At 36.5% G+C, this 24,011-nt stretch overlaps 1 protein-coding gene across 3 annotated transcripts in view; it reads left to right on the plus strand.

Annotated features, from left to right (window-relative positions):
* The window catches only part of CPNE8 (copine 8), a 333,515-nt gene that overhangs the window by 301,007 nt on the left and 8,497 nt on the right, over positions 1 to 24,011 (plus strand). For all 3 annotated transcript variants that reach the window (XM_027129253.1, XM_027129254.1, XM_027129255.1), the window contains 3 exons: positions 17,150 to 17,252; positions 18,762 to 18,819; positions 23,509 to 23,582. In XM_027129253.1, coding sequence (XP_026985054.1) covers positions 17,150 to 17,252; positions 18,762 to 18,819; positions 23,509 to 23,582 — 235 coding nt within the window. The remainder of the gene's footprint in view (positions 1 to 17,149; positions 17,253 to 18,761; positions 18,820 to 23,508; positions 23,583 to 24,011) is intronic.

Raw genomic sequence — 24,011 nt, forward strand, 5'->3', positions numbered from 1 at the left:
CAGCACCACTTATTGAAGTGGCTGTCCTTTCTCCACTGTACATTCCTCCCACCTTTATCAAAGATAAGGTGTCCATATGTGCGTGGGTTTATCTCTGGACTTTCTATCCTGTTCCATTGATCTATCTTTCTGTTTTTGTGCCAGTACCATACTGTCTTCATTACTGTAGCTTTGTAGTATAGTCTGAAGTCAGGGAGCCTGATTCCTCCAGCTCCTTTTTTCGTTCTCAAGATTGCTTTGGCTATTCGGGGTCTTTTGTGTTTCCATACAAATTGCAAAATTTTTTGTTGTAGTTCTGTGAAAAATGCCAGTGGTAGTTTGATAGGGATTGCATTGAATCTATAGATTGCTTTGGGTAGTAGAGTCATTTTCACAATGTTGATTCTTCCAATCCAAGAACATGGTATATCTCTCCATCTATTTGTATCATCTTTAATTTCTTTCATCAGTGTCTTATAATTTTCTGCATACAGGTCTTTTGTCTCCTTAGGTAGGTTTATTCCTAGATATTTTATTCTTTTTGTTGCAATGGTAAATGGGAGTGTTTTCTTGATTTCACTTTCAGATTTTTCATCATTAGTATGTAGGAATGCCAGAGATTTCTGTGCATTAATTTTGTATCCTGCCACTTTACCAAATTCATTGATTAGCTCTAGTAGTTTTCTGGTAGCATCTTTAGGGTTCTTTATGTATAGGATCATGTCATCTGCAAACAATGACAGCTTTACTTCTTGTTTTCCAATTTGGATTCCTTTTATTTCCTTTTCTTCTGTGATTTCTGTGGCTAAAACTTCCAAAACTATGCTGAATAAGAGTGGTGAGAGAGGGCAACCTTTCTTGTTCCTGATCTTAGTGGAAATGCTTTCAGTTTTTCACCATTGAGGATGATGTTTGCTGTGGGCTTGTCATATATGGCCTTTATTATGTTGAGGAAAGTTCCCTCTATGCCTACTTTCTGCAGGGTTTTTATCATAAATGGGTGTTGAATTTTGTCAAAAGCTTTCTCTGCATCTATTGAGATGATCATATGGTTTTTCTCCTTCAGTTTGTTAATATGGTGTATCACATTGATAGATTTGCGTATATTGAAGAATCCTTGCATTCCTGGAATAAACCCCACTTGATCATGGTGTATGATCCTTTTAATGTGCTGTTGGATTCTGTTTGCTAGTATTTTGTTGAGGATTTTTGCATCTATGTTCATCAGTGATATTGGCCTGTAGTTTTCTTTCTTTGTGACATCCTTGTCTGGTTTTGGTATCAAGGTGATGGTGGCCTCGTAGAATGAATTTGGGAGTGTTCCTCCCTCTGGTATATTTTGGAAGAATTTCAGAAGGATAGGTGTTAGCTCTTCTCTAAATGTTTGATAGAATTCGCCTGTGAAGCCATGTGGTCCTGGGCTTTTGTTTGTTGGAAGATTTTTAATCACAGTTTCAATTTCAGTGCTTGTGATTGGTCTGTTCATATTTTCTATTTCTTCCTGATTCAGTCTTGGCAGGTTGTGCATTTTAAGAATTTGTCCATTTCTTCCAGATTGTCCATTTTATTGGCATAGAGTTGCTTGTAGTAATCTCTCATGATCTCTTTTATTTCTGCAGTGTCAGTTGTTACCTCTCCTTTTTCATTTCTAATTCTATTGATTTGAGTCTTCTCCCTTTTTTTCTTGATGAGTCTGGCTAGTGGTTTATCTATTTTGTTTATCTTCTCAAAGAACCAGCTTTTAGTTTTATTGATCTTTGCTATTGTTTCCTTCATTTCTTTTTCATTTATTTCTGATCTGATTTTTATGATTTCTTTCCTTCTGCTAGCTTTGGGGTTTTTTTGTTCTTCTTTCTCTAATTGCTTGAGGTACAAGGTTAGGTTGTTTATTTGAGATGTTTCCTGCTTCTTAAGGTGGGCTTGTATTGCTACAAACTTCCCCCTTAGAACTGCTTTTGCTGCATCCCACAGGTTTTGGGTCGTTGTGTCTCCAATTGTCATTTGTTTCTAGGTATTTTTTGATTTCCTCTTTGATTTCTTCAGTGATCACTTCATTATTCAGTAGTGTATTGTTTAGCCTCCATGTGTTTGTATTTTTTACAGATCTTTTCCTGTAATTGATATCTAGTCTCATGGCGTTATGGTCAGAAAAGATACTTGATACAATTTCAATTTTCTTAAATTTACCAAGGCTTGATTTGTGACCTAAGATATGATCTATCCTGGAGAATGTTCCATGAGCACTTGAGAAAAATGTGTATTCTGTTGTTTTTGGATGGATTGTCCTATAAATATCAATTAAGTCCATCTTGTTTAATGTATCATTTAAAGCTTGTGTTTCCTTATTTATTTTCATTTTGGATGATCTGTCCATGGGTGAAAGTGGGGTGTTTAAGTCCCCTACTATGAATGTGTTACTGTCGATTTCCCCTTTTATGGCTGTTAGTATTTGCCTTATGTATTGAGGTGCTCCTATGTTGGGTGCATAAATATTTACAATTGTTATATCTTCTTCTTGGATCGATCCCTTGATCATTATGGAGTGTCCTTCTTTGTCTCTTTTAATAGTCCTTATTTTAAAGTCTATTTTGTCTGATATGAGAATTGCTACTCCAGCTTTCTTTTGGTTTCCATTTGCATGGAATATCTTTTTCCATCCCCTTACTTTCAGTCTGTATGTGTCTCTAGGTCTGAAGTGGGTCTCTTGTAGACAGCATATATAAGGGTCTTGTTTTTGTATCCATTCAGCTAATCTGTGTCTTTTGGTGGGAGCATTTAGTCAGTTTACATTTAAGGTAATTATCGATATGTATGTTCCTATTCCCATTTTCTAAATTGTTTTGGGTTCGTTATTATAGGTCTTTTCCTTCTCTTGTGTTTCTTGCCTAGAGAAAATCCTTTAGCATTTGTTGTAAAGCTGGTTTGGTGGTGCTGAACTCTCTCAGCTTTTGCTTGTCTGTTATGGTTTTAATTTCTCCATCAAATCTGAATGAGATCCTTGCTGGGTAGAGTAGTCTTGGCTGCAGGTTTTTCTCCTTCATCACTTTCAGTATGTCCTGCCACTCCCTTCTGGCTTGTAGGATTTCTGCTGAGAGATCAGTTGTTAACCTTATGGGGATTCCCTTATGTGTTATTTGTTGTTTTTCCCTTGCTGCTTTTAATATGCTTTCTTTGTATTTAATTTTTGACAGTTTGATTAATATGTGTCTTGGCATATTTCTCCTTGTATTTATCCTGTATGGGACTCTCTGTGCTTCCTGGACTTGATTAACTATTTCCTTTCCCATATTAGGGAAGTTTTCAACTATAATCTCTTCAAATATTTTCTCAGTCCCTTTCTTTTTCTCTTCTTCTTCTGGAACCCCTATAATTCGAATGTTGGTGTGTTTAATGTTGTCCCAGAGGTCTCTGAGACTGTCCTCAGTTCTTTTCATTCTTTTTTCTTTATTCTGCTCTGCAGTAGTTATTTCCACTCTTTTATCTTCCAGGTCACTTATCCGTTCTTCTGCCTCAGTTATTCTGCTATTGATCCCATCTAGAGTACTTTTAATTTCATTTATTGTGTTGTTCATCGTTGCTTGTTTCATCTTTAGTTCTTCTAGGTCCTTGTTAACTGATTCTTGCATTTTGTCCATTCTATTGTCCATTCTATCTCCAAGATTTCGGATCAACCTTACTATCATTTTTCTGAATTCTTTTTCAGGTAGACTGCCTATTTCCTCTTCATTTGTTAGGCCTGGTGCATTTTTATCTTGCTCCTTTATCTGCTGTGTGTTTTTCTGTCTTCTCATTTTGCTTATCTTACTGTGTTTGGGGTCTCCTTTTTGCAGGCTGCAGGTTCGTAGTTCCTCCTGTTTTTGATGTCTGTCTCCAGTGGCTAAGGTTGGTTCAGTGGGTTGTGTAGTCTTCCTGGTGGAGGGGACTAGTCAGGCTCTATCTTTAACTCTCTTGATGGTTGAGTATATCTCCCCTTCTCTTAGGTACATTTTATGGTGAATCAAAAGAAAGCCAAAATAGAAGTGATTAAATTCATCAATCAAAAGACATAAAGTAGGTGAATAGATTTTTTTTAAAAGACCCAATTTTATGCTGTCTATGAGAGACTCAACTTCAAATTAAGATGTACATAGGTTGAAAATGAGGAATGGATAGGAAGATACTCCATGAAAATGGTAACCAAAAGAGAGAAGGCAAGGGCAGCTATACCTAGACAAAATAAACTTTAAGTCAAAAATGTCATAACAGGGCTTCCCTGGTGGCGCAGTGGTTGAGAGTCTGCCTGCCGATTCAGGGGACATGGGTTTGTGCCCCTGTCCAGGAAGATCCCACATGCCACAGAGCGGCTAGGCCCGTGAGCCATGGCTGCTGAGCCTGCCCATCTGGAGCCTGTGCTCCGCAACGGGAGAGGCCACAACAGTGAGAGGCCTGCATACCACAAAAAAAAAGTCACAACAGACAAAGGTCATTACATAATAAAAGGGTCAATTTATGTGATATATATCATTTTATATAATTATATATATATATATATATTTTAGCTTGTCATTTGCAACATTGATGAACCTGAAGGATGTTATACTAGGTGAAATAAGCCAGACACAGAAAGAGAAAAACTACATCATCTCACTTATATGTAGAATTTTTAATGCTGAATACATAGAAGCAGAGTTTTAGAACAGTGGTTAACAGAGGTGGAGAGGTAAAGGGAATGGGGAGATATTATTGGTCACAGGGTACAAAGTTGCATTACATAGGATGAATATGTGTAGAGATCTCATACATTGTATGATGACTATAATAAATACTTCACTGAATGCTGGAAATTTGCTAAAAGGGTAAATTTCAAGTACACTGATCACACCCAAAAAAATATGGTAACTATGTGACATCATGATATGTTATCATGCTTGACTGTAGTAATTATTTCACTGTGTATATGTGTATCAAATCATCATGTTGTACACCTTAAATACAATTTTTATTAAAAAGAACAAAAATTTTAAAGGGTCAATACAACAGGATGACATAATAATTATAAATATGTATAGACCAAGCATCAAAGAACCTAAGCTTTTTTTTTTTTTTTTTTGCGGTATGTGGGCCTCTCACCATTGTGGCCTCTCCCGTTGTGGAGCACAGGCTCTGGACACACAGGCCCAGCGGCCATGGCTCACGGGCCCAGTCACTCCACGGCATGTGGGATCTTCCCAGACCGGGGCACGAACCCATGTCCCCTGCATCGGCAGGCAGACTCTCAACCACTGCGCCACCAGGGAAGCCCCCCTAAGCATATTTTTTTAATCGACATATCTGAAGGGAGAAATAGACATCAATACAATAGTATTAGAAGGCTTCACTACCCACTTTCAATAATGAATAGATCACCCAGGCCGAAAATAAATAAGGAAACAGCAAATTTGAGTAATGCTCTAGACCAGATGGAACCTAATTGACATATACAGAACATTCCATTCAATAGCAACAGAATATATATTCTTTTCAAGCATACATGGAACATTCTCTAGGATAGATCACATGCTGAGTCACAAAACAAGTCTCATTAAATGTAAGAAGATTGACGTCATTCTGAGTATCTTTTCTGAACACAATGGAAAAAAAATCAATAACAAAAATAAATCACAAAACTCACAAACAAATGGAAATGAACACACTCTTGAGTGATCATTGGGTCAAAGAAATCAAAAAGGAAATTAGAAAATATCATGAGAAAAATGAAAACACAATATACCAAAATTTATGGTATACTGTATACTACTGTACTATTTTTTTGGGGTGTGATCAGTACTAAGAGGGAAAATTATAATGATAAGACAACATTTTTAAAAAGAAGAAAAATCTCAAATGACCTAGGTTTATACCTCAAGGAAATAGGAAAAGAACAACAAGCTAAGCACAAGTTAATGGAAGGAAGGAAATAATAATTAAAATTAAATAAAAATTAGAGCAGAAATAAATGGAATAGAGACTAGGAATACAATAGAAAGAAACTGGCAAAGCTAAGAGTTGGGTTTTTTTAAATATAAATAAAATCAACAAACCTTTAGCTAGACTAAGCAGAAAAATGACTCAAGTAAATAAAATCAGAAATGAAAGAGCAGACATTACAACTGAAGTCACAGAAATAAAAAATATTATAAGGGGCTATTACAAACAATTGGACTCCAACAAATTGGAAAACTTAGAATAAATGAATAAACTCCTAGAAAGTTACAACCTACCAAGAATGAATCAGGAAGACATAGAAAGCCTGTACAGAACCATAACAAATAAGGCAATTGAATCACACACACACACACACACACAGAAAGGGACACAGGGAAATGGGGCTAATGGATATGTTTATTACCTTGATTGTTTTGATGGTAAAATGAGTATATACATATGTTGAAACACAGCAAATTGCTTATATTAATTATGTGCAGTTTTTTGTATACCAATTATACCTCAATAAAGCTGCAGGCAAAAAGACATAGTAACAACAACTGAGACTTTCTCAAGAGGTAACAAGAAGTGTTGAAAGAGAAATAAGAAGTAAATGCCCCCAGGTGGAAGACTCACTTCTCTCCCCACTCGCACAGTGGAGCAGTGCCTTGCCCCAGAGGCCATCGAAGAGGCTGAAGGCTTACTTGCATCAAAGTGGGCTTCTGGAGCTGAACCTGGGGCCCCAATCTGACTCTGCCAAGATGGTGGAGAAGTCAGAGGACATGGAGTTCATCTCTCCTCACAAATACATCAAGAATACATCTAAAAAGGGAACAGTTCTCACGGAGCACCACATGAACACTGGCAGAGGACCTCAGACACCTAAAAGGACAAGAAAGATCCCCATGTAACTGGGTAGGACGAAACAAGAGAAAAGGAAGAGGAGAGGAAGTGGAAAGGGACCTGCAGCCCTGGGCAGGGAGCTGAAGGAGAGGAGAGGTTCCTGCATCCAGGGAAGCCCCCTCACTGGTGGGGAGATCAGTTGGAACAGATGGGAAGCTTCAGGGACTACCGGAGGAAAGTGCAGCAACCAGTCTGTGACAAACAGGACACAGTGAGACCTACACAGATAGTCTGTGCCACAGCCCTGCATGCCCCAGGCTGAGACGTGCATCCACCAGTGCAGAAGGGGGCTGGGTACTGGAACTTGGGATTTGGAGAGCAAACCTGGGGAGAAGAATGGTGTTGGCCGCAACGAGACAGCCTGAGGGAATGGGAGTGAGGAAATCCACAACTAGGAATGCTTGGAGAAGAAACCCAGACTGCAATATAAGTGAAGTGCCATTGTTGAATGACACAAAATGGGTGGGGCTACCATTGCATCCTCTCTCCCCACATGCCAGCCCCTGCCTCTCCAGGCACTAGGAAGGGCTCCTGCCAGAGTTGACTCTCTTGCACTGTTGGCCACCATACCCTAGCATACCCACCCCAGCATACTCTGTTCCCACCAGGGCCAGCTCTCTCATACCTGAGGCCACCAGCTGGCTCTCTCACTCCCATGGCTGCCGGCTCCCCTGCATGACCCATTCCCATATGGGCTCCCACAACCCCATCTGCTGCCTCATCTGCGCCCTCTCTTCACTGGGTGGACTCATGTGCTCTGGAAAGCCTCAGGAGCAGACGCCTGTGAGTGGCCCACACAGATAGGTGGCGCTGAAACCATGGCTAAGCCCCAGAGGCCATGCAATTAAGGAAGAAAAGCTGAAATCTCTCCTGGCAGCTGTGCAAACTGTGAATTGACACCCCCGCAACTGGCTTTGTAAACTCAGTGCCTACAGAACATCTGAATGGACAACAAGTGCTCCCACAGAAAAGACGGGTCTAGCTTTAGCAGCTGTAGACTTTGTGGGAACATACATGCCAGGGTTGTACCAGGCTAGAGTCTGAGCTGACCACAGGGTGTCCAGACCCATGATTACTGCAATCCTGGGACCTGACTTCAGTGGACCTACACTGATGGCCTGGTGAAAACATATGAAAGACACCAGGGCCAATTGTAGGCATACCCACAGTTAAGGAAAGGCCAAGAGCAGTGCCAACAACAGTGTAATCTGAGAACTTGCACAAAGGGTGAAAAGTGACATGACAGAGCACACCCACAGGTGAACAACTCCAGAGGAATATTCAGTGGCTTTCCTCCCAGTGGGAGTGATCCAATCCTGCCTACCTCACACTGCAGATCAGAAACACAGCTAAGAAACAGATCTTGGGGCCTCTACTCTAACAAATGTGGAGCAAACCCCACCTCTAACACGGCAGTGACAACCACAGAGCAAAAGGGAGGCCCTGCTCAATATCCAGTGCAGGCTCTGGTCACCACAATATCAGTCACATCTCCTATCAAGGGGATAATGGCCAGCATACACTGAGGGAAAAGGTGGCAGTCATCTATACTAAAAACCATGCTTGCACCAAAAAATATTTAACCTGCACAGGCTACACAGGGATGTTCCCACATAAAAATAACCCTCCCAAGACAGTCTGAGGGTCTTGAATCGAGAGGAAGAACCCCCAGAGCATTCAGACTTGAAAGCCAGTGGGGCTTGAGTGCAAGAGCTCTACAGGGCTGGGGGAAACAGAGACTCCAATCTTGAGGGTGTACAAAGGTCTCACGTGCACTGGGACCCAGCACAAAGTACCTCCATAGGAACCTGGGCTACCCCTACTTAGGGGTCTTGGAGGGTATCCTGGGGTGCAAAGTGTTGACTATAGTTCACTATGAGGGCAAGGACACTGGTAGCAGAAGCCCCAGGGAATATTGATCAGAGTGAGCTCTCCAGGAGGCCAAAATTTCAGCACCAAGACACAACCCCTCCCAACAACCTGCAAGCTCCAGTGCTGGAAAGCCTCAGGCCAAACAACCAACAAAATAGGAAGCCAGCCTCATCCAACAGAAGACAGGCTACCTAAAGTTGTACTGAGCTCACAGCCACCTCAAAACACACCCTTTGACATGGCCCCAGCTCCACCCACCAGAGGGCAGACACCAGTCCATCCCACCAAGAAGCCTGCAAAAGTCCCTGGACCAACCTCACCCACCAAGGGGCAGACACCAGAAGCAAGAGGAACTATTATCCTGCAGCCTGTGGAAAGGAGACCACAAACACAGTAAGTTAGATGAAATGAGATGACAGAGAAATTGGTACAAATGAAGGAAAAAGGTAGAAACCCACAAGAACAACTAAATGAAGAGGAGATAGGCAATCTACCTGAAAAGAATTAATAGTAATGATAGTAAAGATAATGCAAGATCTCAGAAAAAGAATGGAGTCACAGATCGAGATAATGCAAGAAATGTTTAAGAAGGAGTGTGATTTAAAGGACAAACAGAGATGAACAATACAGTAACTGAAATACACTAGGAAGAATCAGTATAAGAATAAATGTAGGAGAACAATGAATAAGTGAGCTGGAAGACAAAGTGATGGAAATCACTGCCACAGAACGGAATAAAGAAAAAAGAATGTATAAACAACAAGGTCCTAATGTATAGCACAGGGAACTATATTCAATATCCTGTGATAAACCATAATAGAAAAGAATATAAAAAAAGAATGTATATATGTGTATAACTGAGTCACTTTGCTGTACAGCAGAGATTGGCACAACATTGTAAATCAAATACACTTCAATCTAAAAAAAAATTTTTTTAAGAAAAAAAGAATGAAATGAGGACAGTGTCAGACACTTCTGGGACAATATTAAACATGCCAACATTCACATTATAGGGGTTCCAGAAGGAGAGAAGAAAGAGAAAGGGCCCGAGAATATATTTGAAGATAATATGACCAAAAAATTCCCTAACATGAGAAACACTTACTCAAGTCCAGGAAGCATAGAGAGTCCCAGAGAGGATGAACCCAAGGAAGAACATGCTGAGACACATATTAATCAAACTAACAAAAATTAAAGGCAAAGAAAAAATATTAAAAACAACAAGGGAAAAGCAACAAATAACATACAAGGGAATCCCCATGAGGTTATCAACAGGTTTTTCAGCAGAAATTCTGCAGGCCAGAAAGGAGTGGCACAATATACTTCAAGTGATGAAAAGGAAAAACCTACAACCAAGAATGTTCTACCCAAAAAGTCTCTCATTTAGATTTTTAAAACATATTTATTGGAGTATAATTTCTTTACAATGGTGTGTCAGTTTCTGCTTTATAACAAAGTGAATCAGTTATACATATACATATGTTCCCATATCTCTTCCCTCTTGCATCTCCCTCCCTCCCGCCCTCCCTATCCCACCCCTCCAGGTGGCCACAAACCACCGAGCTGATTTGATGGAGAAATCAAAAGCTTTACAGACAAGCAAAAGCTAAGAGAATTCAGAACCACCAAACCAGCTTTACAACAAATGCTAAATGAACTTCTCTAGGTGGGAAAGACACCAGCATCTTAAAACAAGCTTGTACCTATACAGATTGCTATATCCAAACTTCATGGGAACAGTAAACTAAAAAACTACAAAAGATACACACACAAAAAAGAGAAAGCATCCCAAACACAACACTAAAGATGGTCATAAAACCACAAGAGAAGAGAACAAAAGAGGAAGATAAGAAAAAAGACCTACGAAAACAAATCTGAAACAAGTAAGAAAATGGCAATAGGAACATACATATCAATAAATACCTTAAATGTAAATGGATTAAATGCTCTAACCAAAAGACATAGATTGGATGAATAGATATACAAACAAGACCCATATTATGCTGTCTACAAGAGACCCACTTCAGACCTAGGGACACATAAAGACTGAAAGTGAGAGGATGGAAAAAGATTTTCCATGAAAATAGAAATCAAAGCTGGAGTAGCAATACTCATATCAGACAAAATAAACTCTAAAATACTGTTACAAGAGACAAGGGAGGACACTACATAATGATCAAGGGATCAATCCAAGAAGAAGATAGAGCAATTGTAAATATATATATGCACCCAACATAGGAGCACCTCAATATATAGGGCAAATGCTAACATCCATAAAAGGGGAAATCAACAGTAACGCAATAATAGTGGGGGACTTTAACACCCCACTTACACCAATGGACAGATTATCCAGACAGGAAATTAATAAGGAAACCCAAGCCTTAAATGACACATTAGACCAGATAGACTTAATTGATATCTATGTGACATTCCATCCTAAAGCAGCAGAATATACATTCTTCTCAAGTGCACATGGAACATTCTCCAAGAAAGATCACATCTTGGGCCACAAATCAAGCCTTGGTAAATTTAAAAATTCAGAATCATAAAGCATTTTTCTGACCACAACACTATGAGAGTAGAAATCACCTACAGGGAAAAAAGGTAAAAAAAACACAAACACATGGAGGCTAAACAATATGTTACTAAACAACCAATGGATTACTAAAGAAATCAAACAGGAAATCAAAAAATACCTAGGGAAAATTGACAATGAAAACATGACGATACAAAATGTATGGGACTTGGAAAAAGCAGTTCTTGGAAGTTTATAGCAATACAATCTTACCTCAGGAAACAAGAAAAATCTCAAATTAACAACCTATCCTTACACATAAAGCAACAAGAGAAAGAAGAACAAACAAAACCTAAAGTTAGTAGAAGAAAAGAAATTATAAAGAACAGAAATAAATAGAGATGGAGAAAACAATACAAAGATAAATGAAACTAAAAGCTGGTTCTTTGAGAAGATAAACAAAATTGATAAAACTTTAGCCAGACGCATCAAGAAAAAGGGAGAGGACTCAAATCAATAAAATTAGAAATGAAAAAGGAGAAGTTGCAATGGACACCACAGAAATACAAAGGATCATAAGAAACTACTACAAGCAGCTCTATGACAATAAAATGGTCAACCTAGGAGAAATGGATGAATTCTTAGAAATGCACAACCTACCAAGACTGAATCAGGAAGAAATAGAAAATATAAACACACAAATCACAAATATGGAAATTGAAATTGTGCTTTAAAAACTTCCAATAAGCAAAAGTCTAGGACCAGATGGCTTCACAGGTGAATTCTGTCACACATTTAGAAAAGAGTTAACACCTATCCTTCTGAAACAATTCTCAAAAATTGCAGAGGAAGGAACACTCACAAGCTCATTATACACGGCCACCATCAACCTGACACAAAACCAAAGGTATCAAAAAAAGAATATTACAGGCTCAAATATCACTGATGAACATAGACACAGAAATCCTCAACAAAATACTAGCAAGCCAAATCAAACAACACATTAAAGGAGTCATGCACTATGATCAGGTGGAATTTATCCAGAGATGCAAAGATTCTTCAATAAACACAAATAATGTTATACACCACATTAACAAACTGAAGAATAAAATTCATATGATCATCTCAGGAGATGCAGAAAAAGCTTTCAACAAAATTTAACACCCATTTATGATGAAAACACTCTAGAAAGTGGGCATAGAGGGAACCTAACTCAAGATAATTAAGTCCATATATGACAAACCCACAGCAAACATTATTCTCAATGGTAAAAAACTGAAAGCATTTCCTCTAAGATAAGGAACAAGATAAGGATGTCCATCTTGCCACTTTTATTCAACCTAGTTTAGGAGGCCCTAGCCAAGGCAACCAGAAAAGAAAAAGAAATACAAGAAATCCAAATTGGAAAAGAAGAAATAAAACCATCACTGTTTTCAGATGACATGATACTATACATAGAAAATCCTAAAGATGCTACCAGAACATTACTAGAGCTTATCAATGAATGTGGTAAAGTTACAGGATACAAAATTAATACACAGAAATCTCTTGCATTCCTATACACTAACAATGAATTATTAGAAAGAGAAATTAAGGAAACAATCCCATTTATCATCCCATCAAAAAGAATAAAATACCTGGGAATAAACCTAAGGAGGAAAAAGACCTGTACTCAGAAAACTATAAGATACTGATGAAAGAAATCAAAGATCACACAAACAGATGGAGAGATATACCATGTTCTTGGATTGGAAGAATCAATATTGTCAACATAACTATACTACCCAAGGCAGTCTACAGATTCATTGCAATCCCTACCAAATTACCAATAGCATTTTTCACAGAATTAGACAAAAAAATTTACAATTTGTATGGAGACACAAAAGACCCTAAATTGCCAAAGCAATCTTGAGAAAGAAAAACGGAGCTGGAAGAATCAGGCTCCCTGACTTCAGACTATACTACAAAGCTACATTAATCAAAACAGTGTGGTTCTGCCACAAAACAGAAATATAGATCAATGGAACAGGATAGAAAGTCCAGAGATAAACCCACATACCTATGGTCACCTAATCTGTGACAAAGGAGGCAAGAATATACAATGGAGAAAGACAGTCTCTTCAGTAAGTGGTGCTGGAAAAACTGGACAGCTACATGTAAACCAATGAAATTAGAATATTCTCTAACACCATACAGAAGAAGAAACTCAAGATGGATTAAAGACCTAAATGTAAGACCAGATACTATAATTCTTAGAGGAAAACATATGTAGAACACACTTTGAAATAAATCACAGCAAGATCTTTTTGACCCACCTCCTAGGGTAATGAAAAGAAAAACAAAAATAAATAAATGGGACCTAATTAAACTTAAAAGCTTTTGCACAGCAATGGAAACCATAACCAAAATGAAAATACAACCCACAGATAGGGAGAAAATATCTTATGGAAAAACCCGAATGAACTTTTTGGCCAGCACAACATTTGCAAATGAAGTGACTGACCAGGGATTAATCACCAAAATATATAAATAGCTCATGCAGCTCAATATCAAAAAACAAACAACCCAATCAAAAAATGGGCACAAGATCTAATAAGACATTTCTGTAAAGAAGACATACAGATGGCCAAAAGGCATATGAAAAAATGCTCAACATCACTAATTACTAGAGAAATGCAAATCAGACTACAATGAGGTATCACCTGACACCATTCAGAATGGCCGTCATCCAAAAAAATCTACAAACAATAAATTCTGGAGAAGGTGTGGAGAAATGGGAACCCTCCTACATTGTTGATGAGAATGTAAATTTGTACAGCCACTATGGAGAACACTATAGAGATTCCTTAAAAAACTAAAAATAGAGTTACCATATGATCCAGCAATCCCACTCCTGGGCATATATCCCAAGAAAACCATAATTCAAAAAGATACATGCAACCCAATGATTATTGCAGCACTATTTACAATAACCAGGACATGGAAGCAACCTAAATGTCCATTGATGGAAGAATGGAGAAAGAAGATGTGGAACATATATACAATGGAATATTACTCAGCCGTAAAAAAGAATGAAATAATATTATTGGCAGCAACATGGATGGACCTAGAGACTGTCATTCTGAGTGAAGTAAGTCAAGCAGAGAAAAACAAATATATGATATTTCTTATATGTTGCATCTAAAAAAAATAGTACAAATGGACTTAATTACAAAGCAGAAATAGAGTCACAGACGTAGAAAATAAACTTACAGTTACCAAGGGGGAAAGGTGAGGGAGAGAAAAAATTGTGAGATTGGGGTTGACACATACACACTACTATATATAAAATATATAACTAATAAGAAGCTACTGTAGGGACTTCCCTGGTGGCACAGTGGTTAAGAATCCACCTGCCAGTGCAGGGGACACGGGTTTGAGCCCTGGTCCGGGAAGATCCCACATGCCATGGAACAGCTAAGCCCATGCACCACAGCTACTGAGCCTGCGCTCTAGAGCCTGCAAGCCACAGCTACTGAGCCTGAGTGCCACAACTACTGAAGCCCACACGCCTAGAGCCCATGCTCTGCAACAAGAGAAGCCACCCAATGAGAAGGCTGCACACCGCAATGAAGAGTAGCCCCTGCTCACCGCAACTAGAGAAAAGCCCAAGCACAGAAACAAAGACCCAAGGCAGCCAAAAATAAAAATTAATTAATTAATTAAAAAAAAAAGAGAATAGGGCTTCCCTGGTGGCGCAGTGGTTGAGAGTCCGCCTGCTGTTGCAGAGGACACGGGTTCGTGTCCCGATCCCGGAAGATCCCACATTCCGCGGAGCGGCTGGGCTCGTGAGACATGGCCGCTGAGCCTATGTGTCCGGAGCCTGTGCTCCACAACGGAAGAGGCCACGACAGTGAGAAGCCCGCGTATCGCAAAAAAAAAAAAAAAAAGAGAATCTACTGTATAGCACAGGGAACTCAACACAATAGTGTGTAATGGCCTACATGGGAAAAGAATCTAAAAAAGAATGGAGATATATATATATATATATATATATATATATGTATGTATAATTGATTCACTTTGCTGTACAGCAGAAACTAACACAGCATTGTAATTCAAATCTACTCCTATAAAAATTAATTTTAAAAAAGTAAACATCCCCCCCCAGAAAAAGGATCAGTTAAGCCACTTGAAGTGATATTCATAAGATTGCATAATGCTCAACTTTCCATCTTCTCACCACTTTCAACACATCATTTGGTATGAAAAGCATAAAAGCCATAGAGTTGTACTCATAGAAGTTTTTCTCACTATTTATAACCTCCTGTTAATCACATGAAATATAATCCATATGTTTTTGAAGCATAGTCAGTAAAAAATGCTTTTTAAAAATAATGGGTATTTAAAAATTAAAAAATGAATTCCTGAGGGAGATTATCTTACATCTTTTCTTAAGAAAAAATATTTAAGCATAAAATAGGAGAGTAGGTTCATACCTGCTTTGGATTTTTTCATTGCTGTGTTACCATCAAATTAATACAAATTCCTTAGTGTCGAAGATCAATTGTTCAACATTGTGAGAGCATTTTTGACTATATGTTGTAGAACAAGTTGAATGCTATTTTTAACTGACTCCTCAGTGTATGAACATATCACTTGCTGTATTATCTTCATCAATCTATAAAATTACCAATCATTTTATTAACAGCATGAGCAATTATTAGTTTCTCTTGTCTATGGCAAAGTTGTAAATATTTTCTTGTTCATATAGTTATAAATTCTGCTTTACAAGAAATAAGTTTTTCCCTGTCATATTATGCTATTGGTTTTTCCCCAAACTGTTAAAAATTTATTATTTAGAGTCCATCAGGTACTGAAAAATTTTCATTGGTAATCAAAAGAAGTTTCTTGAAATCAATTTTTCTGTGATTTACTTGATGATTTTTTATGAAAGTAGACCAAAGTCTTCTTGTTAACTATTTATCTCCTACAAGCACCACAGTGCTTGCTCATTACTAGATATGACCGGCATACTAGTTATGTACTAAAAATCATAAAACTCATTCTATTGAGAATATAATCTAGATACCCATAATGGTAGAACACAATGGAAAAAAAGAGATAAAATATAGTCATAAAATTCTCCTCTAAATGTCTGAGTATTATTTGGTGAGAATTCAGTACTAGAATATGTTCTTATTACATACCTAATTTTTGTCTTTGTTTGCTATAATTCTCCTTCCCATCTTTCACCAATTTAACACGTATTAAGAATTGGAACTATAGCTATGTCAAAAAATGTTTCTTCTGTTGCATTTTTTTTATTAAGGTGAAATTCACATGACATAAAACCAACCATTTTTAAGTTTACAGTTCAGTGACATTCAGCATATTCACAATGTTGGGCAATCATCACTGCTATATAGTTCCAAAACAAAAATCATAATCACTTATATAATCTAACATATATAAAATCTACCAGTTATATAACTGTATAAATATTTACTACCATACATGAAATTTCTTTATTAACAATACAAAGTTGCATTATCTTGATTTTAAAGATGAGAAAATAAAGTTCAGATAGCTTATGTAATGTTATACTGAAGATCATACACATAATATGTTGCTTAGCCATTATGTCTATTTCCAAAAGCTGTAGCCATTCCTCTGTGCTAACATACCATCCAGCTCACCTTTTATTAGTGAATGAATTTCTAAGACAGCCAGGCATTTCTTTGTGCCAGCATGCAGTAATGTTGCTGTTATTCTAGTGTGCTATTTCAGAAAAAAATGCATATTTGAGAGTTTTCATATATAGGCTCTTAAGATATGTTTAAATATTTTCTTGAGATTAAAATGTTTGTTGGCTATTCCAAGTTATATTTAGCAACTATCATGTCGAGAGGAAATGTTTTACTTTGTGGCATTCTTTACCTTTTCTTTGCCTTTCAGATATGCTTCTTCTGTAAAGGATGGCTCCCAGTATTTTGTGCTACTGATTGTGACAGACGGCGTTATCTCAGATATGGCTCAAACTAAGGAGTCCATAGTTAATGTAAGTAGGAGTCATTCAGTCTTGGGCTGGCTAACTGAATGCATGGTGCTACTTAGGTTGACTAACTAGAGTCTAGTTAGTTGACTTAAGAGTGAAACAAAATGCCCATGCCTTTGCAGCCAATTGCATTATCCAGAAAACTCACACACATTTGTAGCATTCATCCATAAGGACCAAACTAAGAGGTGTGAATAATTGGGTTGTAACAAAATTATTTCCAAAAAATTAAAATAAAATAAATAATAGCATCACCTTCATGTGCATGACTGTGTTTATCTTGATTAGTTTGATGTGCTTGTAATATAGTTTGTACAATTTGTACAGAATATTTCTTTAACATTTACATTTACAGTAATAGTTACAGGAGAACTGTGCTAATTTCTATATTTATAGAACTGGATAAGGACTAGCATTGATTCAAAATCCATTTTTCTCATTATTACTAATTATGTGTTATATTTATGATCCATTTTCTTCTTTATTAGACTATAATTTATAACATCTATATTTACTAGACTGCAACCTCTAAAATTATATCTGTTTTTACTTACCTTTCTATACTCAGGTTTAGCAATGTTTGACACAAAATAGACATTTGTAAAAATGGGCTGTGTGAAAGAATTGTTTATCATACTTCATAATTATTAATAGCATAGGGAAAATATAATTAGCTTTTTGTGTGATAAAAAAATAGTTACATGTGGGAAAAAAATCAAATGTTTATAGACATACACTTAGGAAAACCAAACACAAAAAGGAAGAGAGGTAGAATCTTGCACATTTACTTGTTTGTTTATTTGGTTTTGACTAGACACACTGGGTTGGATTTGTCCTGATTTCCTTTATGTTCTGATCAGTGGCCTTAGCATGCTCTTTAAAATATGGACTTAGTAATTTAGGTTTAAACTAACAGGACATGCACTGAGGAACAGTTATTCATAATTTAGTGACCTTCACAGCTGAAGATGTGGTTGCTTTCCTGTTCCACCTACCTGTTGGTGGATCTTATATTCTTACCATAAAATTATTTTATCATACTAATAATAACTTTCTATAATTATCATTTGTATGCATTCATTTACTATGAAAATTGCTTTTCCTAACCATAGCTATAAATGAAATAGAGTACTACTTTTTCACAAATATGGTACCTTTTTTTCCCTTTTAACAACTGAAACATTTTTGAGTGGAGAGAGAACATGGAAAAAGAGACCAAAGGTACCCAGAATCAGCTTAGGAATATTTTGTCTGAGAATAGCAAGTGAAAGCAGATGCTCAGACTGGTCATTCCTGAAGAACATCCCACTGAATTAGCGTATGTACAGAGTTCAGAAAGGATAAGAGTGGAATCAAGTATATTATTCTGTGTTAATTTAAATATGTTCAAAATTATTTTAATGAACATCTGTGAAAAATATCAAAGCTCAGGATATTTTTTTCTTCTTAATTCTTAGTTGTTTTCTCAATTCAGTTTCTTAATTGTGAACTAACTGTGTGTTCTCTTTGAAGGCTTCAAAACTTCCAATGTCAATAATTATAGTAGGTGTTGGGCCAGCAGAATTTGATGGTGAGTAATAAAATTTCAATAGTATTCCTTAGGAGTTTATTTAATCTGACTCATTATGCACCTAGGTTTCTATCACTCTTTTTTTGCATATAAGGATGTGAGTGTGCATATGGATTTGTATACAGTGTCCATGTACATATAGACATAAATATAGATATTACATGATGGAGTCCAATAAAGGTGAGTAAATTAAAAGGATGTCTTCTGAGTAGGACATTATCTCTGTAGTATAGGATAATTCAACATGTAGCTTTCTGTTTTATTAGAGATGGTGTGTACCTCAAAATATTTCTTCAGACCAAGTGATAAATTGAATTTTTGTTCCCAAGGCAAAATACACTCTGGATTCCCTAAAAACTTTTAAGGATGAGCACTAAATTAATAAACCACTAGGTTGTAAAATAGAAATATTAACACAAGCATAATAATGGATTTTCAGACCTTGGCTAGTTGATAGACATTATCTTTATAAATATTTAAGTTCTGTCATATGAAAGAGCAAAGTAAAATGGAAATGGAATTGACCATCTGAAATTTAATGAGACTTTATACAATTATGCTAAATTCACTTACTGGGTACTTTTCTGTTTGGGCTCAAGCCATCTTCAAATGCCAGTTAGTGTGACGGGTGTTTGTGTGACTACTGATCTGGGTAAACTTCTCTAAGGATAGCCTATTCCTCGTCACCTGATGAATTCCTTTAAGAGAACTCTATGCTAGACATCAACTGCATAACCACAGAACATTCACCTTGCTCAGGTGTTTTTACATTAATGATGACAGTATTTAGCTTGGAACTTTAGAAATGAGAATAATTTTAGAATATTTGGAACAACTTTTGGTATGCTACAGGTTAATTTAGGCACATAGGTGGTTAATTTTTGTATGATCATCACTAGGATGATTCTTGTTTAACCACCAGTGCCTCCTCCATAAGGATAGTATAGATCTCTCAGTCTCAGGTAAAACAACACAAGCAGTTATATTGCTGATCCTGAAAATTCTTTCCTTTGATTCCATGCTTGGCTGGTCACACTTTATATCATTATAATCTTCCAGTTTCTGAAGCAGAAGTCATTTTAGCTCCTGCTAATATTTTCTGTGTCTCTGAATATTTACATCTGTTTACATTGTCCATCAGGCATGAATCTGAGATACCACTATGGAGTCAGGAAAGCTAAGACACATCTTTCTTGTTAACACTTTGTGTACTTGGTCATCTGCATTGAGCAGTGACAGACTGTGGTTCACAAACTTCACTGATTGCTAGGTTAAAATAACTCATGATTTCTTCTTCAGTTACTAATTTGCTTTTGCCTCTCAAGTATGCACTTCTCGTTGGGTACATTCCAGGTCTCCCAGACTCCTATGGAAGGCCGTTGTTAGGTGTAAGCCCTGTCACTTGTTCCCCAACAGCTCCCACGCATAATGTGTAAATAGAGAGCCACTGACTCTTCCTATGTATATTTCTGGTCATAAATTCCTATTCAAAGCAGTAGGCACAGCTATTTGGGTACTACCTTCTTACAACTGCCACACCTATTTATTTTCCTCAATTTTTTTGTTCCCAGTGAATTATTTATCAAAACCTTGAGGTATGAAAATTCATCATTTCCCTCTCTGACTTCTTGAATTAACGAAAAAAAAAAAAAATGCAGGAGTCACTCAGAGATCAGAATATGTTTTATTAATAGTAGTGTAGAATTGGAGAATTTGGCTTGCCCTGTGCACAGAATCAGACTTCTTGCTACTTTTTTCCCCAGAGATTAAATGACCTCACCTTTATCTCCAGGCCTTCTCTGTACAGGGGCAGATCCTTGCCTATTAAGCATGCCACAGGGAGAAATTGTCTTCAACTTGAGGATAGGCTGCTCCAAAAGAGAGAGATTCAAGATCGTTCCATCTCCCAATCTTAGTTATCTTGTGAATCACTCCTCTTTTCATGAGGAAAAGTGAGCAAAGATTATAGACAAAGAGGGAAGTTGCCATCCCATAGAATTCCCTCCTGGGAATTAAAGTGAAACTTTCCTCTGGCAAACCTGTGAACAGGGAATTAAGGTCCTGAAACACCTGATTTCTGCTTTCACCCCGCTGGAAGAAAATTTCTGACTTATATTCAAGTTGCTGCTATCCTATCAGAAGAGCGTTTTTCTAGGCACTTCCAAATCTATGGTAAGTAAGTTTAAATAGCACGCATAAATTGACATAAAGACTGAAATAAAACTTGCAGATTTTATCAGTTAACCACATAAATCCAACATCTACACGTAACTTAACCAGGAGGTTTGCACAGGCAAGAAATGCACCATTTTGCCATTCATTATTTGAAGGTAGAAATATAATATAATATATATATATAGATATATAATATATAGAAATATAAATAAACTACTAGATTCATGAGTATTTAAATGTCTTGTTTCTTTATTTCAATGAGAACAATTTAAAACTTTCTGTATAATTTCTCAAAGCAGGATTTCTTTATCCTTAAAAGGCAAAAAGTCAAATTAAAGTAGCATCTGGTTAACTGCTTTGATACAAGTTAGGAAAGGGAGAGAACTATAAGGGATTCTAACATGATTTTGTCTCCCAAGGCTAGAAAGAAATACAGGTCTGTATCTTATACATCTTTTTTCCAGAGACGGGTACTGATGGGGAACCTCTGCTTACAATTTCAGGCTCCTTGAGGACTAGATGATCTGAAAAACTGAAGGGTGAACATTTCCCTTCCACCACTTATATGCCATTTCTTTTCTCCTTGTTCTCAAAAGTGTAGCCTCCAATTCTGCTACCCATAGCCTTTTAACTCAAAGGACATACTGAAAAGTGGGAGATATTTTATAGGATCTCATTCTATTACACTATTGCCTGAATAACTGTCACTTTCTTTAATTGAAGTAGAACACTTACAAAGGCCAATGGAGATTGTAGAGGATTGTAGAAGGTGAGGCTCAGATTATCATCTAATTTTTGTTTCCCATTTTAGAGTGAGTATAGGGTAATTGTTAGGAGTTATTAGCAAACTAGATAATAAAGGAGAAGATTCTCCAATTGCTGGCATGTCACAATCAGTGTACATTTATGTCTCAAAGTAATATGAAAATTTTGAAAACAAACTTAGACCAAAAAAAGTAATTAACTATTGAAAATATCTGAGTATAAAGAATTTTCCTATTTAAATCCCTAATAAGTAGGAGAGAAAAAAATAGTTCTTTTATATTTTGAATAAGTTAATTACCTTATTATTGGTAATTTACATTACTAAATTATGACATATATATCTAAGGAGATTATTGGATGATGGCTCACTAACAGTTAGGTGTACTGGCAATGTTTCAGCCCAGACATTGATTCCTGAACATGTGTAGAAAAGTAAAACTCAAAACCTGTTTTTTAAAAAAAACAAGCTTATAGATATAGAAAACAGATTGGTGGTTGCCAAAGGCTTGCCAGCATTGGAGGTGGGTGAAGTGGGTGAAGGAAGTCAAAAGGTAAAAACTTCCAGTTTTAAAATAAGTATATCGCACGAATGTAATGTACAGTGTGGTTAGTATAGTTAATACTGTATTGCATATATGAAGGTTGCTAAGAGAATAGATATTAAAAGTTCTCATGAGAAGAAAAAAATTTTTAATTATGTATGGTCAACTAGACTTATTGTGATCATTTCACAATATATACAAGTAGCGAATCATTATGTTATATAGCTAAAAATAATATAATGTTATTTGTCAATTATACCTCAATCAAAAAAATATAAAATAGGAAAAAAGAGTAAAATGTCTTTAACCCAAATGCATTATCCAAGCACTGAGGAAAATAGTGAAAAGGTTAGGATTGTATTCTAATATATTTTAGAAGGCGACAAAGCAAACATAATTGCAAGTGGCTCTCTGGAGTCTGGTGAATATCATGTGCATACAAAATGGATTATTAGTACGAGAATATACTTTAAGTACAAATTAGCATTCCTCGTGTAATTAGTTATTTAGAGAATTCTCACTGAAACATTAAACTCTGGAAAATGTTCTTAATTGCAGCGTAACATTATTGTATACCAGCTGTCCCGTTATATCACAGCATTCCCAAATACCAGTTGACCTATGTAATGTTGAAATTATTTTTAATCAACAAAAAAATCATACTTCAGAAATTTCATGCTTTATCCAATCACTGTAAGAGCAGAGAAAATGCCTTTTTGTTTTTAAATCTATTCATAAAAAGATTACAGACAATATGATTATATAGCTTTGTGTAGTTTCAAAGAGAATAAAGTTCAAATTGTTATTGGAAGTTCTATAATGATTAGAGCCTAGTTTCTTAAATTAGAAAGAAAAAATTAAAATTGAATGAATTAGCATCACTTGCTGAATCAGTCATGTAAGCATGTAATCCAGAGTTAAGGATCTATAGAATGGGGAGATGTACCTAAAGACTTCTACACTGCACAGGCTCTCCTCATCTTTCAAAGGGTCACATGAGGTCTTAGCTTGCTTTCTCCGCTTGTAAAATTTGCACTCAGTTAAGTTTTGTGGAAGAAATCACCGAGGAGATGAAAGGATCAACAAGCTTCCTGCCTTTGGCATAGGACATATTGCTACTTCATACATCTTGATTTCATTATTGCCTACATTTGTTATAGTATTTAGCTAAAATGCACTGAATAAATGATCCTATTTTATTTTCAAGCAATGGTTGAATTGGATGGAGATGATGTAAGAGTTTCCTCCAGAGGAAAATATGCTGAAAGGGACATTGTGCAGGTAAGAAATTTAATGAAAATTATTTATTTTGTTCATTGTGAAGAGCCCGTGTCAGCTCTGATTTGTAAATGAAGAGTTTAAATTGAAATCAAGCGTCTCAGGTTCTGTTTAATTTAGGCAGTTGATTCTCTATAAAATGCATGTTAAATAATGGCTTAGAATAAGTACCAAATTACTTTCACCCATACTTCATGTTCACCATATATAAAATAGAATTGTTAATAAGTGTCTTTTCCTACTTTATTATTACCATAAAATATCATTGAGATCTTTAGTAAAATTAAAAGCTAGAAATATAACAGGCTTTTAATGATTATTTATTACTTAGACCTCAATAAAGATTAAATGTATTTTAAGGCAGCTGATACATATTCAGTGTAAGTAAACTTAGTAGAAACAAACCAAAAATGTAGATTTTGTTCTATTTCT

This window comes from Aethalodelphis obliquidens, unplaced genomic scaffold (genome assembly GCF_003676395.1).
Source record: "Aethalodelphis obliquidens isolate GAN/ISIS:26980383/991018 unplaced genomic scaffold, ASM367639v1 scaffold36, whole genome shotgun sequence".
NCBI lineage: Eukaryota > Metazoa > Chordata > Mammalia > Artiodactyla > Delphinidae > Aethalodelphis > Aethalodelphis obliquidens.